Source organism: Nematolebias whitei, chromosome 16 (genome assembly GCF_014905685.2).
Source record: "Nematolebias whitei isolate Nwh7 chromosome 16, NemWhi1, whole genome shotgun sequence".
In the NCBI taxonomy this organism is placed as follows: Eukaryota; Metazoa; Chordata; class Actinopteri; order Cyprinodontiformes; family Rivulidae; genus Nematolebias; species Nematolebias whitei.
In genome coordinates this window covers 5896054-5919382 of record NC_056513.1, presented here as the reverse complement: position 1 = coordinate 5919382, position 23329 = coordinate 5896054, and the positions used below count along the sequence as shown (strand labels likewise).

At 41.7% G+C, this 23329-nt stretch overlaps 2 protein-coding genes across 3 annotated transcripts; one reads left to right on the top strand and one right to left on the bottom strand.

Annotated features, from left to right (window-relative positions):
- Positions 1-451: 451 nt before the first annotated feature.
- On the top strand, positions 452-12592 carry clgn (calmegin). The gene is made up of 15 exons (XM_037690084.1): positions 452-617; positions 3442-3684; positions 4523-4596; positions 4682-4740; positions 5258-5399; positions 5479-5560; positions 6565-6757; positions 6829-7018; positions 8129-8242; positions 8356-8512; positions 9575-9790; positions 9892-10008; positions 10086-10221; positions 10305-10444; positions 11595-12592. The coding sequence occupies exons 2-15, from the start codon at positions 3442-3444 to the stop codon at positions 11661-11663; spliced, it is 1932 nt and encodes a 643-aa protein (XP_037546012.1). The 5' UTR covers positions 452-617; the 3' UTR covers positions 11664-12592.
- A 1464-nt stretch (positions 12593-14056) lies between these two features.
- scoca (short coiled-coil protein a) lies at positions 14057-22508 on the bottom strand. 2 transcript variants are annotated; one of them, XM_037690082.1, is made up of 4 exons: positions 22188-22508; positions 18130-18201; positions 17979-18059; positions 14057-14718 (listed from the first exon to the last, which is right to left on the bottom strand). In XM_037690082.1, the coding sequence occupies exons 1-4, from the start codon at positions 22282-22284 to the stop codon at positions 14576-14578; spliced, it is 393 nt and encodes a 130-aa protein (XP_037546010.1). In that variant the 5' UTR covers positions 22285-22508; the 3' UTR covers positions 14057-14575. The 2 variants fall into 2 exon arrangements, with proteins under 2 accessions (XP_037546010.1, XP_037546011.1); XM_037690083.1 differs by lacking the exon at positions 22188-22508 and adding an exon at positions 19790-19909.
- Between the last annotated feature and the right edge of the window lie 821 nt (positions 22509-23329).

Sequence of the window (23329 nt, the reverse complement as noted above, 5' to 3'; positions counted from 1 at the left end):
AATTGGATAGATAGATAGATAGATAGATAGATAGATAGATAGATAGATAGATAGATAGATAGATAGATAGATAGATAGATAGATAGATAGATAGATAGATAGATAGATAGATAGATAGATAGATAGATAGATAGATAGACAATCAAAAATAAAGTGTAAGGCAGATGCATTCGTGATTATTTTCAGTGGTTATTGTTACAATGGGTCAGGTTTAAGGCAAGGATTTTTCATTTATTTTCAAAGAACAGCTTTAAAAATATTTTAGGTGTTTATTTACTTACATTGGCTGTTTTACTAGTGATGCTCTGTAGGTTATATAAATACAGTGTAATCTTGCCTCGTCATGTTATTTTTATTTTTTTTCCTCTCGTTTTAACCTGTTGGTTTCTTCTGCTCCTGAACGCATCACAGACGCTCCGTCAGCGGCCATTGCGCATGCTCAGCTACAGCACCGTTATCCAGGCCAGGCTGTCATTCACCCACTCAGATCTCCTGGTTTTTTTCCCCCCCTCCCTCCAACTCTTCCTTGGTGAATCTCAGTGGGACAACTGCACGGGATTTCAACACAGAGAGACGGTTTATAAAATAAGTTTGCTGCAGTAAGAAGGACGCGCAAGGTTTGTTTTTGTGTGGTCTGAATGAGTGCGCGATGCATCTCTCCCAGTGCGACATTCAGCGCTAACAAGTTAGCTGCTATCCATTCATTTTTTACCGACAAACAAAACATTTCCCGGTCATGTTTTACTTTAAATTAGAGCCTCACAGCTTCAATCCTTAGCTTCAGTGTGTGTTAAACTAGCAGGTAACCCGGTTAAAGCCGTCTGGTTTATCCGATAAGCTAAACGTTTACTGTTTGCGACTGGCGCGCCATCACTGCTAGCTAGCTAACTAGCGTTAGCCTCTGGAGCAGGTGCTGCAGCCCGAACGGTCCATTATTGTTGCCCAGTTAGCTCCATACATGTGAGCTTTTTTTTTCTTCTGGTGACCGTGCTCATGTAGCATTCAGATTACGTAGAATGAATGTATGTTTTTGACTTTTTTTTTATTTATTATTATTATATCAATTAGTCTCGTTTTCTCAGCGCCTGGTTTGTTTACTACTGAAGTTTAGCTTTAGCCGGAAGTCTGATCTGTGTGTTTGTTTTTGCTCTACTGTGTTGTTGTGTCATATATGAGCTTAACATGATTAAACACAACTAGGTCATCCACCAAAGAAGTTAAACTGAACTACCCGGTAACTCGGAAGGATTTGTGGAATTTTAATAACTTATTGCAAGGTCAGAGCTTTAATATTATGCTTTGAAGGTCACAGAGTCTGTCACACAAATAAGACAAAAACTGCACTCAATACCTCTCAAAAACTAATTGATAATAGTTGGATTTGTATTATATGTTTTACTAATAGACATTTTTAAAGCCCTAATAGACAAACTATTACATAATTTGACATTCTGTTTACATATCAATGGTTAACTCTTCCTTTAATTAAAATTTGTGATCCAAATTTGTATCCAGATGCCAATTATTTACCTACAGAAACAGCAGAAGTGACTGAAAAATGGTTGAATTTCCAGCCACATTTGTTTACCTGCTCAGACTATAACCAGCTGAATGTTGGTCAGACTCACCACGTTTGTTTGTTTGTTTTTTTGAGAATTAAGCCAAATACTTTGTTTACATCGAAAGCATACCCACATTTCAGAAAATATCTGGAAAACTACTGGAGTGATTTCCTTTAAGCACCATCTGACACAGTTGGGGATAAACCTTTTATTTTTTGCAATGAGTCTTTTTTTAAAAAAGACAAATACCCACAATGTTTTGGAATGTGTCTTAAGAAACCTAAACAAATATTTTAAACCTATGTTAAAATGTCTACAACATAAATAAATGTCAATTTCTTCAACAGAAATCCATGAAGAGTTGACTTGGGATAGTAAAACTATGTATTCTGAGAGGAATGACCTTTTAGAAATTGTTAATTACATATTATTAAAGTAGTGTAGTAGGGTATATAACTGATGTGTTACTATGGTAGCAATCAAATATTAAAGTAATCTGCTGTTCTCAGTTCATGTGCCTGTTGGGCGTTTTTCTGCCACCACTGAACCATGTGATCACATTATTCCTAACATTTGTTTCAGTGATGGTTAAACTACCCAGTGTGGAGCATGACCACAGTACTGTAATGACAATTTGCTTCACGAATCAGTTTTTGTTTCTTTCTGTGCGTTGTTACCCTAAATTTTAATCCCAGTTTATGTTTTTAAACACCGTTGTTTGTGAATGTCCGCTGTGTAGCTGACAAGTTTATTCATTGATGACTGAGAGTTCAAAAATAATTAGCAAAGCAAGTTTATAAATTACATTTTGACCTGGATTTAATAAAACACCTTCCAGTGATCTTTTTTTTTTTTTTTATTTATCTGGACACTTTAGTCATTTAGGTGAATTTTTAACTAATTTCTGTCTTCAATTTAGTAAACTAATGGTTGAGCTGACCGGTAAATGCGATTAAGCCAAAAGTGTTTTTTTTTAATCAGCCAGCTGAAATGAACAGAAACATCATGTTTTCTAATTGTTTTTAATTGTTTGATGAAGATGAATACCGTAGTCATCGTGTGCTTCTTCTCTGTGATTAAAGTTGTAAGTAGCTCATTTTATCAGTTTAAGTTCAGGAACAAAATAAAATTTAACCGCGTCAGTCAGGATTTTATTTTATGTTTAAAAGCCTTTTATTTGTATTAATTTTTTAACTTTATGAAACAAATTCTCCTCAGCCCAGGCAGGACGTTCCTGAGTGGCTCGACTCAAGGAATGAGACATTTGTAGCTCATGTCCACGAGTTAATCAGCTGATTAGGGTGTGACACCAGGAGTGCACAATATTGAACCTCTTAACAATATTGTAATTTTTCCAAGACACTAAATTTAGTTTTTTCATTATTTATTATCCATAATCATCTAAATTACATGAAATAAATGTTTGAAGTATTTCAGTCTGCGTAATGAATTTATATGAGTTTAACTTTTAGATGATTGACGAATAAAATTAAACTTTTACGATATTCTAATTTTTTAGACGCACCTGCATGAGGAAAATATTCATAAATTAAGATAATTTTAAGAAGCACAAAATATAAATCACCCATCAACTGAGCTGAACGTTTTGATATATGAATGGCTAAAAGCACAAAGTATGCAGAAGTAGTTGGATTACAATAAATGTACAGAAGAAAATAGAAATACGGTGAACGAGCGTTCACTCTGAAACAAAGATCGGTGTATTGAGGACACGGTTCACCTCCATCCATCCCTCACACTCATCATTTCACACTCCTGTGTTTCTATTTTTAGAAGCAACGCCTCATCTTACCACAAATAATTCCCCCCACTCACCCTCTGCTTATTACTTATCCCACACTGTCCTCCCCCTCCTCAGATGAAGTTGGGTGGGGGCTGGGTGTGGCGCCTGCTGCTCCTGTCCTTGCTGACCGGGGCGGTCGTGGCGGCTCACGAGAACCAGTGGGAGGGGGACGTCTCGGACGATGACTTGGGTTTGGACGAGGAGGAGCTGAAGGTTCTGATGGGGGAGGACGAGGACGAGGAGGAAGCAACGGTGGCGGATGATGATCAGTCTGATGAAGCGGACCAGACGGGTTCTGATGCCAACGTCACCTTCCAGGTCAGAAACGGGACAAACTTTAAAGCTTTTTACACTTGAGATGTAAAATGTTAACGTTAGGCCTGTCACGATAAACAATAAATCAATTAATCGCACGATAAATGAAAATTATCATTTTCATTTATCAGCTTTATCGTTTCTTCGTGTCTCTCTCTTTCTACTGAAGACACTGGATGACAAAAGGCTCAACTCCGGTGCTCTTCACTGACCCCTCCCTTTCTCTTTTCTCTTTAAAATCAGTTCAAACCGTCCAAAATCGCATTTTTGGATCGTTAAAAGCAGCTAAGCTGAGAAGCTAAGCTTCGAGCTAAGCTAACAGGCCGACCTCGGGGGAAAAACCTCCGTCTTGTCGAAGCTCCAAAAATTCACGGTTGAAACCCGTGCCTTCGTCTAAAAAGTTGTTTTTCTCTGCAAAAAGAAGCTGAGAACTTGTTTACCGATTTATTTTTATTTTTATTAAAAGCTTTGTGTGAAAAATGCTACGCTAAAGAGCTCAAACCACACAGAGCGTCCGCCATTTTGAGAACCGAAGAGAGACAGCCCATGTCACGTCAAGGGGCCTCCCTCCCATTTTTCTTAGAGACACTCTGCTCGCTCCCTCACTATCCATCCTTCGGTTCAAACAGTCTTATACTGCCATTCGGTGGTCAAAAAAGGTACTACACTCAAAACAAATTAACCAAAATTTCTTCTTAAATTTGTCAATAATTACTAATTATTGTCAAATTTCAAACAATATTATTGTTTGTCACAATAATTTCTGAGACAATTAATCACCCAGCAAAATTTGTTATTGTGACAGGCCTAGTTAACGTTTGGATGTCTTGATGCCTCCCAGGTAACTTACAAGACTCCAGTTCCTACCGGAGACGTTTACTTTGCTGAGACTTTTGATGACGGATTGCTGGACCGGTACGACCCAAACGCTCCAACAGTTCCGTATCATTTGTGTAATGAGCACTGAAAGTGAGACGTTTTGTGACGTCGCCCTCTGCAGGTGGCAGCAGTCAAAAACAACAAAGGAGGATGCAGATGATGACATCGCCAAATACGACGGTTCGTTGCTGTGTTTTAAAATGACCACCACCGAAAGGTGGTAGGCAAGCATTTATATTGTCTGTTCTGTTAGCAAAATATCTCTTGAACCAAATTATGGGATTGAATGAAACTCTCAAAAAGTAATTATTGAATAAATGGCGTTGGGAGTCAACCTAAATCAAAATGGCTGCCACAGCTAACTGGCCTTACAAATACAAAATAGCTATAACTCGGCCAAATTTACAGATATTGAGCTAAAATTTGACATGGTAGTATCTGATAGTTATCCATAACACATACTTTGAGCTCTGTCAGATGTTGTAAGATGTAACACTCCTGCATTATTTTCTAGGTTTGATCAAAGCGGCTGTAACTCTGTCATTTTTCAGCACAAGCTTATTCCAAGTCAAATCTATGAAAAGTGATTTGTATATTTTTTATTATTAATAATTTTAGGTCTTTAATGTATTTATGACTTCACTTTCTTTGTTCTGTGTGTTTTTTTTTTTTTGGTCCCTGTCCTGTTTGACTGTAGGAAAATGGGCTGTGGAGCCGCTAAAGGAGAACAAGGTTCCAGGAGACCAGGGTCTGGTGCTGAAGTCCCACGCCAAGCATCACGCCATCGCTGCGATGCTGGACAAACCTTTTGTCTTCAAGGATAAGCCTCTGGTCGTTCAGTGAGTGGCCTCGTGCACAGACACTGATGTTGCTATCAGAGAGCAGACCGGGCCCGACCGTTTTGTGTTCTGACCGCAGGTACGAGGTGAATTTCCAGGACGGCATCGACTGTGGCGGAGCATACATCAAACTCCTCTCAGACGCCGGAAATCTCAATCTGGTTGGTTTAAACGTTTATTTATAACGACTCCGTTCTTTAAAACATCAGCACGGTGTCCAGAGGGAGGGCTCAACACTAACTAGCTTTACTTTACGTTTTAGCTCCAAGGTTTGCATGTAAGGTTTTAAAGTTTTGAAGTTGTTTATCTAATTCTAAAACCTAACGAGACAGATGTTTAGGGTTCTAACAGGTGAATGAGGGAATGTTTTAAAATGATGTGTAAAAATAAATCACCTTTAGATTTGATCGCGATGCGTTTCAACAGCAGCACCTTTTACCGTCCAAACTGGTTTCTGCCGTGAGTCAACTATTTATTTATATTTTTTCCGTTAACTTTATTTCTGCCTGAAAGACATGGTGCGCCCACACATGTAAATCAAAACGAGTGGCTCAGCCACAACACGTGCACTTAAACGACCCGGAGAGAAACTAAAGGACTGCACTGAGATCCCATCCTGTTAAAACGTTATTTAAAACATCTCATGAACCACCGGACAGAAATGATTGACTCTCTCAAAGTTATCATTGAAGGCGTCTTTGACTGATCAATGACATGGGTCTAGCTCATTCAAAATGGCCGCCACAGCTGTTGTAAAACAAAATAAATGGCAACTGGTTATAGAGATGTTGAGCTGGTGTGAACCTACATGTAACTACCAGTTCACTCCCAGTTTTAACAGTTGGCCTGGCGCTTGGTTCAAAATCCAAAATGGCCGCCTCCGCTATTACAAGAAAGAACAAACTTGGTCCTTTTTAGACAACGGTTTGGTGTTTGATTCCCAACACGCACTCTGACTGATAAAAGATTCTGCCGTTCTTCGTTTAAACCTTTATCACAAGCAGACACTGTTAGCAAAATATCCTCTGAGCCGCTGGATTTAAACGAAGCTCAGAAAGTAAACGTCACAACTCATGAGTACCTGTTGCAGTGAACCTCGTGGCCACCGTGGTTAACCCATCATGTCTTCAGATACGGTTCTAGTTGTGCCTGTTCTCCACGTCAGGATCAGTTTCATGACCGCACGCCTTACACCATCATGTTCGGACCGGACAAGTGCGGCGAGGACTACAAGCTGCACTTCATCTTCCGCCACAAGAATCCTCTGAACAGAGACTTGGAGGAGAAGCACGCCAAGAGGGCTGATGTGGACCTCAAGAAGTTCTACACGGACAAGAAAACCCACCTGTACACGCTGGGTATGCAGCCGACAGGAAACGAGCGTTCGCTCAGGAGCGTTCTCTGTTCTCTTACGTTTGTCTGCTGTCAGTCCTGAACCCAGACAACAGCTACGAGATGTTCATCGATCAGTCGAGCGTTAGCCGCGGGAACCTGCTGCACGACGTGGTGCCTCCAGTCAACCCGCCGAAGGAGATCGACGACCCGAAAGATGCCAAGCCAGACGACTGGGACGAGAGGGCCAAGATCCCCGACCCGGAGGCTGCGAAACCTGACGACTGGTGAGCATCAAACCCAGCAGACGGCGTGAGGGTGGAAGTGTTAACGAACGATAACCAGAGCCGGGTGAAGTGTGTTTTATTTGCTGAGTCAGCATTCCTGCTGTTTTTTTTTTTGTTTGTTTGTTTGTTTGTTTTTTCTCCGGGCAGCACGGTGGCGCAACTGGTAGAGCTGCTGCCACTCAGCGAGCAGGTCCTTGGTTCAAACCCCGGTCCAGGGGCCTTTCTGGGTGGAGTTTGCATGTTCTCTCCGTGCATGCGAGGGTTTTCTCCGGGTACTCCGGTTTCCTCCTACAGACCAAAAACATGCGTTAGACTGATTGGTAACTCTAAATTGTCCCTAGGTGTGAGTGAGAGAGTGAATGGTTGTTTGTCTCGTTTGTCTCTATGTGGCCCTGTGATGGACTTGCGACCCGTCCAGGGTGTACCCCGCCCCTCGCACAGTGATTGCTGGACATGGGCACCAGCGACCCCCGTGACCCAAAATGGAATAAACGGGTAAAGATAATGGATGGATGGATGGATGGATGTTTTTTCTCCTGTTTATAGTTTCTTGCAAACTGTTTTCACATATTTTGTGATGCGTTAACCGTGACCAGGAGTCGTGCGCTCTGGCTGATGGTTTTTGTCATTTTTATAATTTTCTAAATATTTAACTTTTATTTAAAATAAAATTCCTCATATTAATACATACAGAGAAGTTTTTCTATGAAATCTACTTCAGCGTACTTGCATGCATGCCTTTGTTTTGTTTTAGTTAATAACTGCATTGTATTTAGCTTTACCTACACTTTTGCTCATTTTTGCTTTTAAATATGGTTTAGCTTTTTAGCATTTAGCTATGATTTTGCTGTGTTTAGCTTTTAACTACAATTGTGCTTAGTTTGGCCTTCAGCTATAGTTTTGTTTTATCTTAGTTTTATTTTATTTTTTTGCCTTTTTTCATTCAACCTTTATTTCTACAGGTTAGTCTCATTGAGCCACGAGGGCTCGTTTACAAGAGAGACCTGATTTAAACAAACACAGATGATGCCGCCTTTAGTTTTTTGTTTTGTTGTCGTTTGTGGATAAGGTTTTCCAGCTTTTAAATATTTAGTGCGTTTGTCTCTTCAGGGATGAAGATGCGCCTGCAAAGGTTGAGGATCCTGACGCGCTGAAGCCAGAAGGCTGGCTGGACGATGAGCCAGAGTTTGTCTCTGATCCAAACGCTGAAAAACCCGAAGACTGGTAGGTGCTCAGACCAAACCAGCCTGTGAATCTGAGGCTCGTTTGTTTTAATGCATCAAATGATGCTCTGTCCCGATGACAGCTTTTCACCGAGCGCCGTTCTGTGTTTGCAGGGACGAGGAGATGGATGGCGAGTGGGAGGCCCCGCAGGTTCCCAACCCGGCCTGTGAGACGGCTCCTGGCTGCGGGGAGTGGAAGCGCCCCATGATCAACAACCCTCAGTACAAGGGCAAGTGGAAAGCCCTTCTCATCGACAATCCCAACTATCAGGTAACGACAAAGTTTGAATTCTTGTGCGGCTCTGTTGTTTCCATCACAACACACTGTGAGCTGTCAGCGGCGTGTTAGAAATATTCAAAGTAACTTCAAAACTAGATATTCTGCTCTCTGTGGTCCAACATTTATAAGAAGGCTTGTCACAATAACAAATTTTGCTGCGCGATTGTCTCAGAAATTATTGCGATAAACGATAATATTGTTTGAAATTTTACAATAATTAGTCATTATTATCAAATTTAAGAAGAAATTTTGTATTTGTTTTGAGTGTAATACCTTTTTTTGACCACTGGACGGCAGTAGAAGACTGTTTGAACCGAAGGATGGATAGTGAGAGAGCAAGCAGCATGTCTAAGAGAAATGGGAGGGAGGCCCCTTAACGTGATGTCTCTCCTTCCTTTTTTCAGTTCTCAAAATGGCAGACGCTTCGTGTGGTTTGGGCTGTTTAGCATAGCATTGGTCACACAAAGCTTTTAATAAAAAAATCATTAAACACGTTCTCAGCTTTTTTTTTTTCAGAGTAAAAACTTTTAAGACGAAGGCACGGGTTTCAACCGTGAATTTTGGAGCTTCGAAAAGACGGAGGTTTTTTTTCCCCGAGGTCGGCCTGTTAGCTTAGCTCGTAGTGTAGCATGATTTCGGACGGTTAAAATGGATTTTAAAGAGATAGGGAGGGGTCAGTTGATCCTTTGTCATCCAGTGTCTTCAGTAGAAAGAGAGAGACACGAAGAAATGATAAAGCTGATAAATTAAAATGAGGTCGATAATTTCCATTTATCATGCGATTAATTGATTTATTGTTTATCGCGACAGGCCTAGTCATAAGCTTAAATTATAGGCACACAAAAAAAGATGCATCTCAAAATGTGAACTTAGTAAAAACCCTTTTCTTTTTGTTTGGTGGTGTTATGGTTGGAAATTCTGGTGTAGCGTCGACCCTTGACAAACGTACCCTGACAGTACGTGGAACTCCTCCAGTGTTTGCGCTGCAGCGAAGGACGTGTTCAGCTCCTTGTCCTGTGATCGCATCGTCCCTTTTCTTTGTCTTTTCTCTAGGGAGTCTGGAAGCCGCAGAAGATCAATAACCCTGACTATTTCGAGGACCTGCATCCGTTCAGGATGACGTCCTTCAAAGCTCTGGGACTGGAGCTGTGGTCGATGACCTCCGACATCTACTTTGACAACTTTATCATCACGTCTCACAAGGAGGTGGCTGACCGCTGGGCCGCTGACAGCTGGGGGCTGAAGAAACTGGTGGCCAGCGCTAACGAGGTCAGTGCGCTGCCTAACGATGGCTGAACAGAACATGTGGGATGTTTGAGGTGCAGGGAAAAAGGTTTTAAATAAACCGTTTGATCTCTTCATCTCACCAGCCAGGGATTTTTGCTCAGCTGCTGATGGCGGCAGAGGAGCGACCGTGGCTGTGGGTGATCTACATCCTGACCGTGGGCCTGCCCATCGGACTGGCTGTGCTCTTCTGCTGGCCGAAGGTACCAAGATCTTCATCGAACACTCCGGTTAACTGTCCCAGATTCTCCTTAACTAACCTCACTGAAACCGTCTGCAGAAATCGGATGACTACGTCTACAAAAAAGCAGATCTGCCCCGCGATGATATAGAGGAGGAGGAGGAGGAAGAGGAGGAGGAAGGAGCAGATGAGGAAGACAAAGCAGCTGAAGCTACAGTGGAAGCTCCAGCTGCAGGTTTGACATTCACCTGTCAGCTCTGGGTCCAGCAGAGGATCTCATCTTCATCCTCACCACCTTTTCCTGTTTGTCTTTTAAAGCAAAAGAGGAAGAGGAGCTGGAGGACAGTGGAGCAGGAGCAGAGGATCTTGAAGGGGATGATGAAGAAGAAGAAGAAGAGGAGGAGGAAGAAGAAGTAGAGGAGGACAGCAAAGCTCCAGAGAGGACGTTGGATGATGAGGTTAGTCTTTCCTGCGCAGGGTCAGATGTTTGTTTAAAGATGTTCAACACGAGGAAAAATGTCCGCTTCAGATATTTTTACCGCAAAACAACCGGAGCTGGTGCTTCCGTCTGTGCAGACGGTGAAAGTGTGTTCTTAGACGTTATTTTTAAGTTCCAGTCCTCTGAGGTGGTATCTCACCCAGCTGAAACTGAAACAAAGTTGAGATAAGCAGATTTTCTGTTGCAGTCTGAGCCGTGTGGAACTATTCTGAGCAGCCGATATAAAAAATATAAAATAAAATAATGCTAAGATAAGAAGGCCTCTGCAACTAACAAAAATAAATAAAAAAATCACCGTAAACAATTTGAGACTCCGTCACGAACGCTGTTTACCAGAGAGGCGCTGCTGTCCAGGCAGAGACTCTTGAACAAACCGTCTCTATTTAGTTTCCATGTATCGTACAGCTGTATCTCGAGTCCTGCGTGGGGCATCTCCTTTAACAGGAACCATCGCTGAATGTCCAGGTCTGAAAACCACAGGATGGTCATGTTAAAATAAACTGGTCCAAATCGGCCTTTTATTCCCATTTCAAGCTCCAGCAGATTAAATTTAACCTGGGGGCGGTCACTGAGGTGGGTACAAAGCTGTTCCAAGACACAAACATGCGTGTTGATGGGTAATAAAATAATGTGCACTACCTAGAAAACTTTGTTTTTGTTTCAAGCTGGGAACACAAAAATAGAGAATAAGACTGAAAAGTGAGGCCGCACGGCTCGCCTGGTCCAAATCAGGATTCAGTGAGACGCAACAGCAAATCAGCAAATCGTCACCAAATACTCAGCCTTTAATAATAATAATGCATTTTATTTGTATAACGCTTTTCTAAATACTTAAGACGCCTTACGAGTTAAAAGTAAGGATTAATTTAGTTTCTGACAGAGAAACTACAGCGTTGTCGTATAAACCTGCTCGTTTTTTTGTTCGTAACATTGAAAAAAACCAGATGTTTCCAGAGGTTGTTCTCGTGTAAGCGGCGTCTTGCAGCAGGTTGATCGCTTCGACTCGGGTCATTTTAAAAGCAGCTGCATGATGAAAACATCTGGGCGCCCCCGCTTTAGACAAATGTATTAATTTAAACTCCTCCTTTTTGATCTTTCTGCCACCCAAGGGTGAAGGAGACGTTGCTGAAGAGAGCCACAAACAAGCTGTGAGGAAGAGGAGGGTAAGGAAAGACTGAGGAGGAGCGTCCTGCACCCGTTTGCTCCCCCTCCCTCCATGAAGGGTCTTCTCTGTTGCTGCCCTTTCCTCCTCCATCAGGGAGGAAGGAGCACATTTTCCTCCGTCCTCACTACGACCCACACCTCGGCTCCACCCGTCCAGGTTTGCAGCCTCGTAGACCACATCCGCTCTTTCCGTCTGCTCATTTCCATCCACCTCCCTGGAGATTTATGCATTCAGCTCCACCCTCCTCCACCTTCTGCTCTAGAAGCTGTCAGGAAACCTGTCAGCCTGAAAGGCAGGCCTCTTTTCTTTTCTCCTCTCTTCGATCTGTCCGTCTCCCGTCGGCAGCAGAAGAGCTGCTTCTCTCGTCGTCTCGCTGCATATCACAGGCCGGGCGGCGTGCCACAAGTTACGGTAGTTTTCTCGTCCCCTTTTCGAGGAACGAGCTCGAAGACAGTTTGACAAAGTTCCTCTGTTGTTTGAGACTGTTGTTTTCAGAACGGGACAGGATGCCGAGCCGTGAGAAAACGTTACTGCAGCGAAAGCAGGAAACAAAAAAAAACCAAGTTCAACGTAACCGTTTCATGTTTAGATTTTAGGTAGTTATCTTTTTCCAGCTTTTTTTACACCGTCCAAACAAGATGAGAATTAGCGCTAAGAATTTTATTTATTGGTTTTGCTTTCGTCTTTATGCCGGTATGAGTGAAAGTTTGATATAAAGTGTTTCGAGACTTGAGGCAGTCGTTTAAAACTATGTGCCACTGATGTGCTTATTTTTAGACAAGATTTGTGAAATGAATAAAACTGACATCAGAAAAAGCAGGTGCTTTTTACTGCCTTGCTCAGCAGTTGAAGGACAGAACAAGTGACTTTCTACTGGAAACTAAAACATCTCAACCAGAACACAACAGTTTCACAGATTCAGAGCTCATTTGTTTTATTTGCGTGGGAATTTTTTTGTTTGTTGTTTTTTTTCCTGAAGGTTTTGTAGGTCTTGCCAGATGGTGGCACTTATTCCCGTTTGCTTTTGCAAATTGTACATTGCTCTTGGAAATAAAATTATTTAATACAAAAAATAAAATGAATCAAGCATTTCATAAAGTGTATTTTTTTTATGGCAAAATGTTCCATTCATGGACGGTGCAGGACTTCAAATTTGTAAAATTTAAGTCCCGCCCCCTCATGTATCTGATAGTAGGGACGTGACTTAAAAGTTAAACTAGGGTCAGCCTCCTTGTGTCTCGCTCCAGTACAATTTGTTAGCTCCGCCCCTCATGTATCTGATAGTAGGGGCAGGACTTAAGTTGAACTGGGGTCAGCCTCCTTGTGTCTCGCTCCAATACAATTTGTAAGCTCCGCCCCTCATGTATCTGATAGTAGGGGCGTGACTTAAAAGTTAAACTAGGGTCAGCCTCCTTGTGTCTCGCTCCAGTGCAATTTGTTAGCTCCGCCCCTCATGTATCTGATAGTAGGGGCGTGACTTAAAAGTTAAACTAGGGTCAGCCTCCTTGTGTCTCGCTCCAGTACAATTAAGCTCCGCCCCTCATGTATCTGATAGTAGGGGCAGGACTTAAGTTGAACTGGGGTCAGCCTCCGTGTCTTGCTCCAGTACAATTTAAGCTCCGCCCCTCATGTATCTGATAGTAGGGGCGGGACTTAAAAGTTGCATTGAAGCCAGCCACAAGGGAGTGCCCATACTTTGACATCAACTTCCAATCTTTTTTTTTTTGTTATATCGATGATCTAGGTCGGATACATCAAAAATGTTTACTTTTTTTTAATTTTAGAAGTTTTTCACCAAAAACTGAACCGGAGGTGCAAACACAGCAAGAAAAATTTCCTTCTTTTTTTTTTTATAATCTCCGGAGCCGTGTAGACAGGGTTTCAGTAACATGAATTTAATTTTTAAGATTTTCAGTAACGGAGAAAGTGCAACAATTCTTTCTCAACTCTTTTGTTGTGAAAACAATAAAATGTTACGTTTATTCAGTGGTTTCTAAAAATGTTTGTAGTGCAAAATCAGGGTTTGTTGTTTTACTTAAGAGAAATCAAATTTATAAACTAATCGATGCACCTCTAGTTTGTCTGCACACAAGATTTGTTAAAAATAATCGAAAACCCCCAGTAAATGACGGCGTGCGTTAAACTGGTTCCAACCGCATCCTCCATCTATTTTATCTGAGGCAGCGGGTTTCGCAGACGTCCCTTTCTGTGCTGCAAACTGAAGCTGGATCGATATCACTCAAGGCCTTTTTGCTGCTTCTCTTCTCGCTGAAAGCGGCTCGTTTTTTCCCCTCATTGACCTGTTGCTTCCCCTCCTCCATCACTTATCGAGGTCTGAGAAACCAGCCGGGCTCCACACAATGAAGGCCCCTCTAATGCTGCCAAGAAGATCAGAGTCTGATACAGTTTAGTGAGTGAATGGTTGACGTTTTATTAGATTTGCAAACCTGCATTATAAACACTTCAGGTTTCAGTCACAAGGTTTACAGTTTTCATTCTACTAAACACTGTTCAGATTATCGGCCTCTAATTGTAGGAATACAGTCGAGCGTGACAGCCATGAGATCCAAGATCAACCCAAGTATTTGATCCACAAAATACTTTACAAAATAAATAAGACGGTTGTAAGCAGGGTCTATGGTCAAAAAATTGTTTGATATTTTAACATAACGCAAGTGTTACAGACAAAAATAATATTTGAAGTTCACAGGAAAACAAAATTTTCTTAAAACAGAAAAAGCAGCTGTGAAATAATTTACAAACATTAATTTGTTTTAATTCATATTTACATGTTTTTAGTTCCTACTCGGGTTACAAAAAACTCAAAAGTTCTGCTGAGAAACCAAAACCACCTCCGCGACATCTCAGAGGTTGGTTCTTTTCACACCTGCTGATCCCGGACGTCGAGTTTCCTTCGGGACCCGATCACTTCCGTTTGCTCTTGGTGTCGGTGGTCTGGAAGACACTAGAGGCCGACATCAGGTTCTCGATGTACTGACCCAAGACCTGGTTCTCCGACTTGAGCTTCAAGTTCTCCTCCTTGACGGCGTCGACTCGCGCTGACAAGTCTGAAACAGAAAAACAACAAGGGTTGAACATTTAACCACTGATCTATTTTCTTGTAGATGTTGCACAAAATATGGTAAGAGGATCACCATTTCCACCATTGTTGCGCAGAAAGATAGTGCAGCAATACCAGAATGGTGTTACCCAGCGTAAAATAGCAAAGACTTTTAAGTTATCATCATCAACCGTGCATAACATCATCAAAAGATTCAGAGAATCTGGAACAATCGCTGTGCGTAAGGGTCAAGGCCGTAAAACTCTACTGGATGCTCGTGATCTCCGGGCCCTTAAAAGTCACTGCACCTCAAACAGGAATGCCACTGTCAAGGAAATAACAGAATGGGCTCAGGAATACTTCCAGAAAGCATTGTCAGTGAACACAATCCACCGTGCCATCTGCCGTTGCCAGCTGAAACTCTACAGTGCAAAGAGGAAGCCATTTCTAAGCAAGCTCCACAAGCTCAGACGTTTGCACTGGGCCAGGGGTCATTTAAAATGGAGTGTGGCAAAATGGAAGACTGTTCTGTGGTCAGATGAGTCACGATTTGAAGTTCTTTATGGAACACTGGGACATCATGTCATCCGGACCAGAGAGGACAAGGATAGCCCAAGTTGTTATCAACGCTCCGTTCAGAAGCCTGCATCTCTGATGGTATGGGGTTGCATGAGCGCTTGTGGCATGGGCAGCTTGCATGTCTGGAAAGGCACCATTAATGCAGAGAACTATGTTCAGGTTCTAGAACAACATATGCTCCCATCTAGACGTCATCTCTTTCAGGGAAGACCCTGCATTTTTCAACACGATAATGCCAGACCACATTCTGCAGCAATCACAACATCATGGCTACGTAGGAGAAGGATCCGGGTACTGAAATGGCCAGCCTGCAGTCCAGATCTTTCACCTATAGAGAACATTTGGCGCATCATAAAGAGGAAGGTGCGACAAAGAAGGCCCAAGACGATTGAACAGTTAGAGGCCTGTATTAGACATGAATGGGAGAGCATTCATATTTCTAAACTTGAGAAACTGGTCTCCTCTGTCCCCAGACGTCTGTTGAGTGTTGTAAGAAGAAGGGGGGATGCCACACAGTGGTAAAAATGGACTTGTCCCAACTTTTTTGGGATTTGTTGACGCCATGAAATTTGGAAACAACAGATTTTTCCCTTAAAATGATACATTCTCTCAGTTTAAACTTTTCATCTGTGATTTGTGTTCTATTCTGAATAAAATATTAGATGTTGGCACCTCCACATCCTTGCATTCAGTTTTTATTCACAATTTGTTTAGTGTCCCAACATTTTTGGATCCGGTTTGTACATCCATTTGTTCATCCATCTGTACATCCATCCATCCATCCACCCTCTTGTTCCAGAGTCATATCGGGGGCAGCAGCTTGAGAAGGGAGGTCCAGCAACCTCTTCTGCGAGGACTCCAAGGTGTTCCCAGGCCAACTGAGGGACAGCGGTTAGCGCTGTTGTCTCACAGCAAGAAGGTCCTGGGTTCAATCCCTGGTTGGGCCTGGGGTCTTTCTGTGTGGAGTTTGCATGTTCTTCTCGTGCTTGTGTGGGTTTCCTCCCACAGACCAAAAGCATGCATGTTAGACTGATTGGTAACTAAATTGTCCCTAGGTGTGGGTGAGAGCGTGAATGGTTGTCTCCGTGTCCCTGTGATGGACTTGCGACCTGTCCAGGGTGTACCCCACCCCTCGCACGATTGCCGGACATGGGCACCGGCGACCCCCATGACCCAAAATGGAAGAAGCGGGTAAAAGATAATGGATGGATTGATGTCACTTCAGCGTGTCCTAGGTCTTCACCAGAGTCTCCTCCCAGTTGGACATGCCTGAAACACCTCCCTAGGGAGGCGTCATGGGGACATTAACTTCTCTATCTCTACGGGAGAGTCCAGCTACCCTGAAGAACAAACTCATTTCGATCGTCTGTATCCAGAATCTCGTTCTTTTGGTGAAGGTAGGAACGTAGCCCGACTGGTAAATGGAGAGCTTCTCCCTCTTCCCACAATCAAGTCTGACGTAATGCAGAAGCTGAACCGATCCACCGAACCATCTCCCGCTCCATTCTTCCCTCATTTATGAACAAAATCCTAAGATACTTGAAGTCTTCCACTTGAGGCAGAACCTCGGCCTCAACCCACAGAGAGCAATCCACCCTTTTCCAGCTGAAGACCATGGCTTCAGGTTTGGAGGTGCTGATCCTCATCCCACTTGCTTCGCACTCGGCTGCGAACCGCTTCAATAGGAGCTGGAGATCACGGCACGATGACGCCAACAGGACCAGATCATCTGCAAAGAGCAGACAGAATCCCGAGGCACTGAACCGGACTCCCTCGCTTCCCTGGCTACACTAAAAAAATGCCGTCCATAAAAGTTATGAACAGAATCGGTGACAACAGACAAAACCTTAATTTTTTTAACCATTTTACTTTAACCAAAGCTCTTTTGAACCATTTTCACTGTAGTTTGTCTCGAGTAACACTACGATGTTCAAGGTTCTGATTCGTCTCGTCTGATTTTGGTTTACTTGTCCCAGATATTTCTCCATAACCTCAAACTCCTCTTGGGAGACCGAGGACGTGGGTCTCCTCCCAGTAAAACGTCCAAAAAACTCCAAAGGGACGTTCAGGAAGCACTAGAAGCCTAAACCACCTCGGGTGAATCCTGTCTGCCCCATTCTTAGTCTTACAAGATTTTTTTACTGTTCCTGATAGTTCCCCGCTGCCAATAGAGGTAATTATTAATTTTACTTACAGGATTAAAGTGTTTTATCCTACGAACCTTTCAGTTTATATCAGGTTCATTAAAAGATGACGAACTTTTTGCACATTTTAAGTGCAGTTTGTCTCCGTTTGAATCAGTTTTTACTAAACTTCCTTTCTTTTTCAAAACCTTTAGGCCCCCAAATGTTCTCTGTGGAGTAGGTGGCAGAAACTGGAGGATAAAAGGGCGACTCCACTGACGTTTGCAGAGATCGAAAAATAAAAAAGGGATAAAGGTCAGAAGCAGAAGGAAACATTTAGTCACACAATGTGACTCGAGAAGAAAAGAATAGTTTGGATGATGTTTAGGCGTCTGCATCCCTGTGTCAGGTTTCTTTGATAAATTTTAACTTTTTAAAGAGTCCCTCGATGACGAAATCCAGATTTTATTTGAAAAGCTTGTCTTTGTTTTAGATTTGAAGGCATTAATTATCTGGTTCTTACTGGGAAGGAATTAAACTTGGTTATTGTTTGAAAGCTTGTTACCTTCTAGTGTGTGCTGAAGTTCCAAAACTTGATTTATCAACCTCGTCTTCTCCTCCATCTCCACCTGGTTCTCCATGTCTCCTGAAACATGCAACATTACTTTTACACATTTCAAATGACGTCGATGATACTTCGCGTGGACAAGACGTACCGTCTATGTCGCAGTTCATGATGAAAAGTGTGTTTTCCTGTTTGGTATACAGGGCTGCAGATCCGACGTCCGCTTCATGAGAACAAAAACATACAGGTGAACAAACACGACATCACAGTGTTGGTGTGTTTAAACCAAATAACTGACCTTTGAATTTATCAAAAAATGCTCATTAACACAAAAGGATAAACCAGAGTTGCGTCAAAACAACAAAAGCAGTTTAGTTAAATCAATATGGTTTGATCCATCTTAGGTTTGGGGTCAGGTCTAATACAATTGTCCCTTATTTTTTAAAATAAATAGACAACAGGTAATCTTGTTTAATTATCCAACTAAAGGCTTCCTGGAAATCACTTTGTTGGAGCAAAAACTATATTTTTAAACCTTGTTAAAGCAGGCTTTTGAAATGATGCAACATTAAAGAAAAGTGCCTTACACAATCCAATTTAAAATTTAATCTTTACAAAAAAAAATTGTATTGATGAGGCAGCTTTTCCTGCTGGTATGAGTTCTTATGAAAATGCTGAAGTACAAAAACATCTTGTCCCTGTGATGGACTTGACCCGTCGCTTCTCGCAGTGATCGCAGGACACGGGCACCAGCGACCCAAAGATGATGGATGAAAAAGCAACAAAAGGCAAAAGAAAACATTTGAAATATCTCCGAAAAGCCAGAAGCAGTGAAGGATTACATGAAAGTTTCTCCTTCAACGCGAAACAAAGGAATATGGTGACTGGTCTTGAGCACAGCTGGAACAGCTGGAAGAGACTTGTGCTGGTTGAGATCTACTAACAACTAGTTTAATAAGGAGCCTCAACAACTTGCATTAGTTATCCATTTGCAACAACAATTCAGGCTAAACATGCTGCTGACCAAGTTTTACAAAACTAGTTTCCTGTAGACCTAAAGATCCTATACTTGGTGTTTTATAATCCATTTTTTGGCTGCTTGTAGATAAATGTGAATTTTTCGAGAGATGGGGGGTAAAATATAAATGTCTGAAGAGTCAGTGATTAATACGTATTAATAAGCCTTAGATTATGCAACTCATTTCTGGTCAGAAAGCTGTTTTTAACCAAGAAACCGACGGTAAACAGGACAGTGCGCGTGTGTGCGTGTGATGGACGAAGACACCGCCCAGTCCGTCGTGTGATGCGCCGCTTGCGTCTGTTCGGTTCATTTCTAAATCACGACCTCGTCATAAGTCACCAATTTAACGAACGAGAAGCTCTAAAGTGCAACAGCTTGTTTACGACAAACAAGCGTCGCTTCCGTTCCCCCGTGAGCCACTCGCTGCGACGGGACTTTTAAAATGATTACGAAGCTAAACAAACGTGTCCGATAATAGACGTATGCTACATAGCTTAGCCGCTAGCGGAGCTACGCTAACGACTTCCTGCGCTCAAAACGCAAAGCTAATTTCACAGCAATGGCAACAAAAATCAACTCATTTTGTACGACTTACATTTTAAACCGAGGGCTTTTTCAATACATTTAAAGCATCGGACGTTGGAGGCAAACATGCTATTACAAGCTAATTTTAGCTAATGGCCTAGCTTGCATTAATCTCCAAATATGTTTGTTTGTTTTTTTTTATCCGGCTATGATTATATTCTTTACTACATCCTGAAATAAACAGAGGACGTCGGAGTTTACCCACCTACTGTAAAAAGAAAACAGGTCCTTTCCGTTTATGGCTGTTACCCTTTAAAGAGACTGGATGAAGATGATGATGAGGACTTTGATGTAACGAAGTTGCTCTTTTGTGTGCGCTGCCGCAGCGGCCGCTAGGGGGCGCAGGACAAAATAAATACAATTCAATGGAAGAGAAGAAGAAGAAGCACTGCAAGCAAGTGGGCGTTTTCTAGTAAGGCAGGCCAACTGAACATATAATAGACATCGTTCCGCAAAACATAAATGAGAAGTCAGGTTATGGAATAATCTGGTCTTCAAAGCAGATCTTTGATTTACAAACATAATTTATCTCCACACAGATATTATATTTGGAACAATAGAGACATCTTGCATAAAAACAAATCCTTATTTTACCCTAATTGGTTTATTCACAACATAGTTTTAGTTCCATCAGTTGCTCAACACTGATGGATCATTAATGTCATATCAAGAATTTGTCATAAAATATAACATTATGACCCCTATTAACGAATTTAATATTGTAATAAAAGCAGTCCCTACTGGAGTAATTGTTTTATTTAGAAATACAGCAGGACAGAATCCAACACTGTTACCATTTGATCCAACCAAAATTGAAATTGGTCAAATCTGCTTCGCCTCAACCCGTAACAGCGACCGTCGTATCCGTTCACTCTTTCAGAAAGATGTTGTGTCAACTCCATATGTGGCACCTTATTGGAACACCTTTATTAATAACCTTAACTGGAAAAGGATTTGGACTTTACCAACCAGATACATGATAAATAATAAAGTAAGAGAAGTATCATTCAAGATTATTCATAGATTTTACCCATCCAAAGTTTATTTACAACAGTTTAACAAGGATATAAATATAATTTGCTCTTTTTGTGATGAAAACCCAGAAGATGGCTTTCATTTATTTTGGTCTTGCCCGTTCTCGACTCAATTTTATTTGTATTTTGATTTCTACTTTTATAGAACCAGATCTTTTACTTTGCTTTGAACATGTTCTGTTTGGCTTCACTGACCCAACAGCTAAAGAAAAACAGTTCTATATTATTAATCTCATTATATACCTAGCCAAATGGCATATTCATAAATGTCGATACACTAATCAAAAACCTCTTATCTCCATTTTTGAAAAGGAGGTCAAACAATACATCAAAACTATTAAATACTCCACCAACACAAAAGCCATAAAAACTTGCACCTTATGTGCTCTCTTCAGTATATTTATGTAATATGTTATTGTAAATTATTGTCTCAGTGTTTGTAACCCCCTGGCGTCTGTTATATCATTACTTTATACTGCATTTTATTGTATTGTTTTGTACTTTTTCAATAAAGATTAAAAAAAAAAAAAGCTGATCTTCTCTTTTCAGTGATCCCTTGTGAGCTGAACACGTTGACTTTTATCATGCAAGTTAATTATCGCTTGACGGGTCAATGGCAAACGAGGACGATAATTGTTGTTGCACTTGCCCATGCATGTCTGTTAGCAAAATATTTTATAAACCAGTGGACAAATTTTTATGAAGCTCATCACTGGATAAATGCCTGTAACTGAACATTTAGAGTCAACGTGAGTCAAGTTGCCACAGACGACCAACCCCCAAAAAACTTGTGTGTTTTTGTTTCAGGTTCTCTTGTAGGGACCAATTTTACAAAAAATAATGCATTGTGGGAACCAGCTGCACTTTATGGAGACCAAAGGTTTAGGGTCAGGCTATAGAAAATGAATGGAAGTCAATGCAAAGTCCCCAAAAAGTATAAGAACATGCGTTTGTGTGTGTGTGTGGTAGTAACCGAGATATTTTGTTAACAATATTGACACCAACTATGTGCATTTATTGTGAATGACTCTCAGCTACTTTTATACCAATTTGAGTTTGTAAAATTTGCTGTTATATCAATGTTTCGGTTGTCAATAAGCTCAGGCTGCGTGGAAACTCCAAAAGTTCATCAGTTGAAGATGTACGTCTGATCATTATTTCCTAAGTGTCGTCACAGTCCGTCTGGTTTTTCATGAGATATTTTGCTAACACCAGACAAATTTGACTCCAATATTTAATGGCAAAGTTTTAAAAACGGATCTTGCAAAACCAGTTAGTGCTCAGACTACATGCTGGGAATGACTCTCAGGTACTACCACAACAAGTTTTAGCTCAGCATCTATAAAACTGTTTGAATTATCGCTATTTCTTGTGTTTGGTGAGGTTGATTAGCTGTGGCAGCCATCTTGAAGGGAGTTGACTCCAAATAAGTTGTAGATACGTTCATTCATTACTTCCTTTGAGTTTTGCTCAAAGTCGGCCTGTAGTTCATGAGATATTTTGCTAACAGACAGACAGGCAGAAACATAGTTTTATAATAAATATGTACATAAAGAGCAGCTGCAGTACCTGAGTCGTCTAGAGAGATCGTTGTAAACGTCCCGTCATCCTCGTGCTCCAGGGCCTCCGAGGCCTCCGGGTCTTGAGTCTCTCTGCCGTCCTCCATCTTGAATTACTTTCTCATCTCACTCAGTCAATCATTGATCAGCGTCTAAAACTTGGTTCTAAAGTCTTCGTTTCCTTTTATTCTCGCCCACCTGCCTCAGCAGTCGCCGTCACAGTTACCTGCCGGACCTGACTGGCAGCTTCAGGTTGCAGGGCTGTCATGGGACTGGGTCACCATGGCAACCCCTGCAAAATAAAGCCTGCAACAATGGGACGGAGCAGCCTACAGGAAGAACACCACGGGTCAAAGATTAAACTCCAGTGAGCCGAAGGGACGACGTGCACTCAGACACTTTGACGTGAGGGTTCCTGTCAGTGGGAGGAGAGCTAACAGCCTGCAGCTGCATGATGGGACAGATCTGAGCGGCTTGTGTGTGAAGACATTAAGGAGCTTTTCTTAACTTGCTCAAGCTGAAGGCTTTGGGGGGGGGTTAAAGATGGCTGCATTTGATGTGCAGGAGCAGGCTGCGCTCTGCTGGTGGAACTTGAACGCTGCAAATGTTTTAGCTGAGGTGGAGCAGAAACAAGGACGTGTTGACTCCCATAGGTTTTCTCAGGGTGTTCTGGTTCCCTCCTTCGATACAAACGTTCGTTTTAGTTTATTTGGGTGCATTAAGTTGAGTGTGAATAGTTCTTGTCTTCTTGTGTCCCTGTGATGGACGGGCTACCTGTCCAGGGTGTCCCCCGCCTCTCATCCAATGGCTGCTAGAGTTAAGCAGTGTGTCTCTTTTTTATACTACCACCCGTTACTAAAAGGCTAAAGAGTGTTGACGATTTTTTTCGGCCGTCTGTGTGTATTTGTGTCTGTTTCCAAAATATGTCGTGAACCATCAGATTTTAGTTAAACTCTGAGAAAGTAAGAATACATCTATAACACGTGTCAAAATCATGGCCAGTGGGCCAAATCTGGTCCTCGTTAGCATCTTATCTGGCCCCCTAGGATGATATTGTAAATATAAAATTTTTTACTGTTTCTCATAATAATAAATACTTAAATTAGGGCAGACTTCTTTGATTTTTCAGTAATCTTTGGTTCTGATGTGGAA

Bases quoted from the DNA above. Each gene is read 5' to 3' on its own strand.
- clgn (XM_037690084.1), top strand. From the start codon at position 3,442: ATGAAGTTGGGTGGGGGCTGGGTGTGGCGCCTGCTGCTCCTGTCCTTG. The intron at 5,561-6,564 runs GTTGGTTTAAAC...TCTCCACGTCAG, and splicing joins ACGCCGGAAATCTCAATCTG to GATCAGTTTCATGACCGCAC. The intron at 10,009-10,085 runs GTACCAAGATCT...AACCGTCTGCAG, and splicing joins TGCTCTTCTGCTGGCCGAAG to AAATCGGATGACTACGTCTA.
- scoca (XM_037690082.1), bottom strand. From the start codon at position 22,284: ATGGAGGACGGCAGAGAGACTCAAGACCCGGAGGCCTCGGAGGCCCTG. The intron at 18,202-22,187 runs GTACTGCAGCTG...GTTCTCATGAAG, and splicing joins GATCTCTCTAGACGACTCAG to CGGACGTCGGATCTGCAGCC. The intron at 14,719-17,978 runs GTAACAAGCTTT...TTTCTGTTTCAG, and splicing joins ACTTCAGCACACACTAGAAG to ACTTGTCAGCGCGAGTCGAC.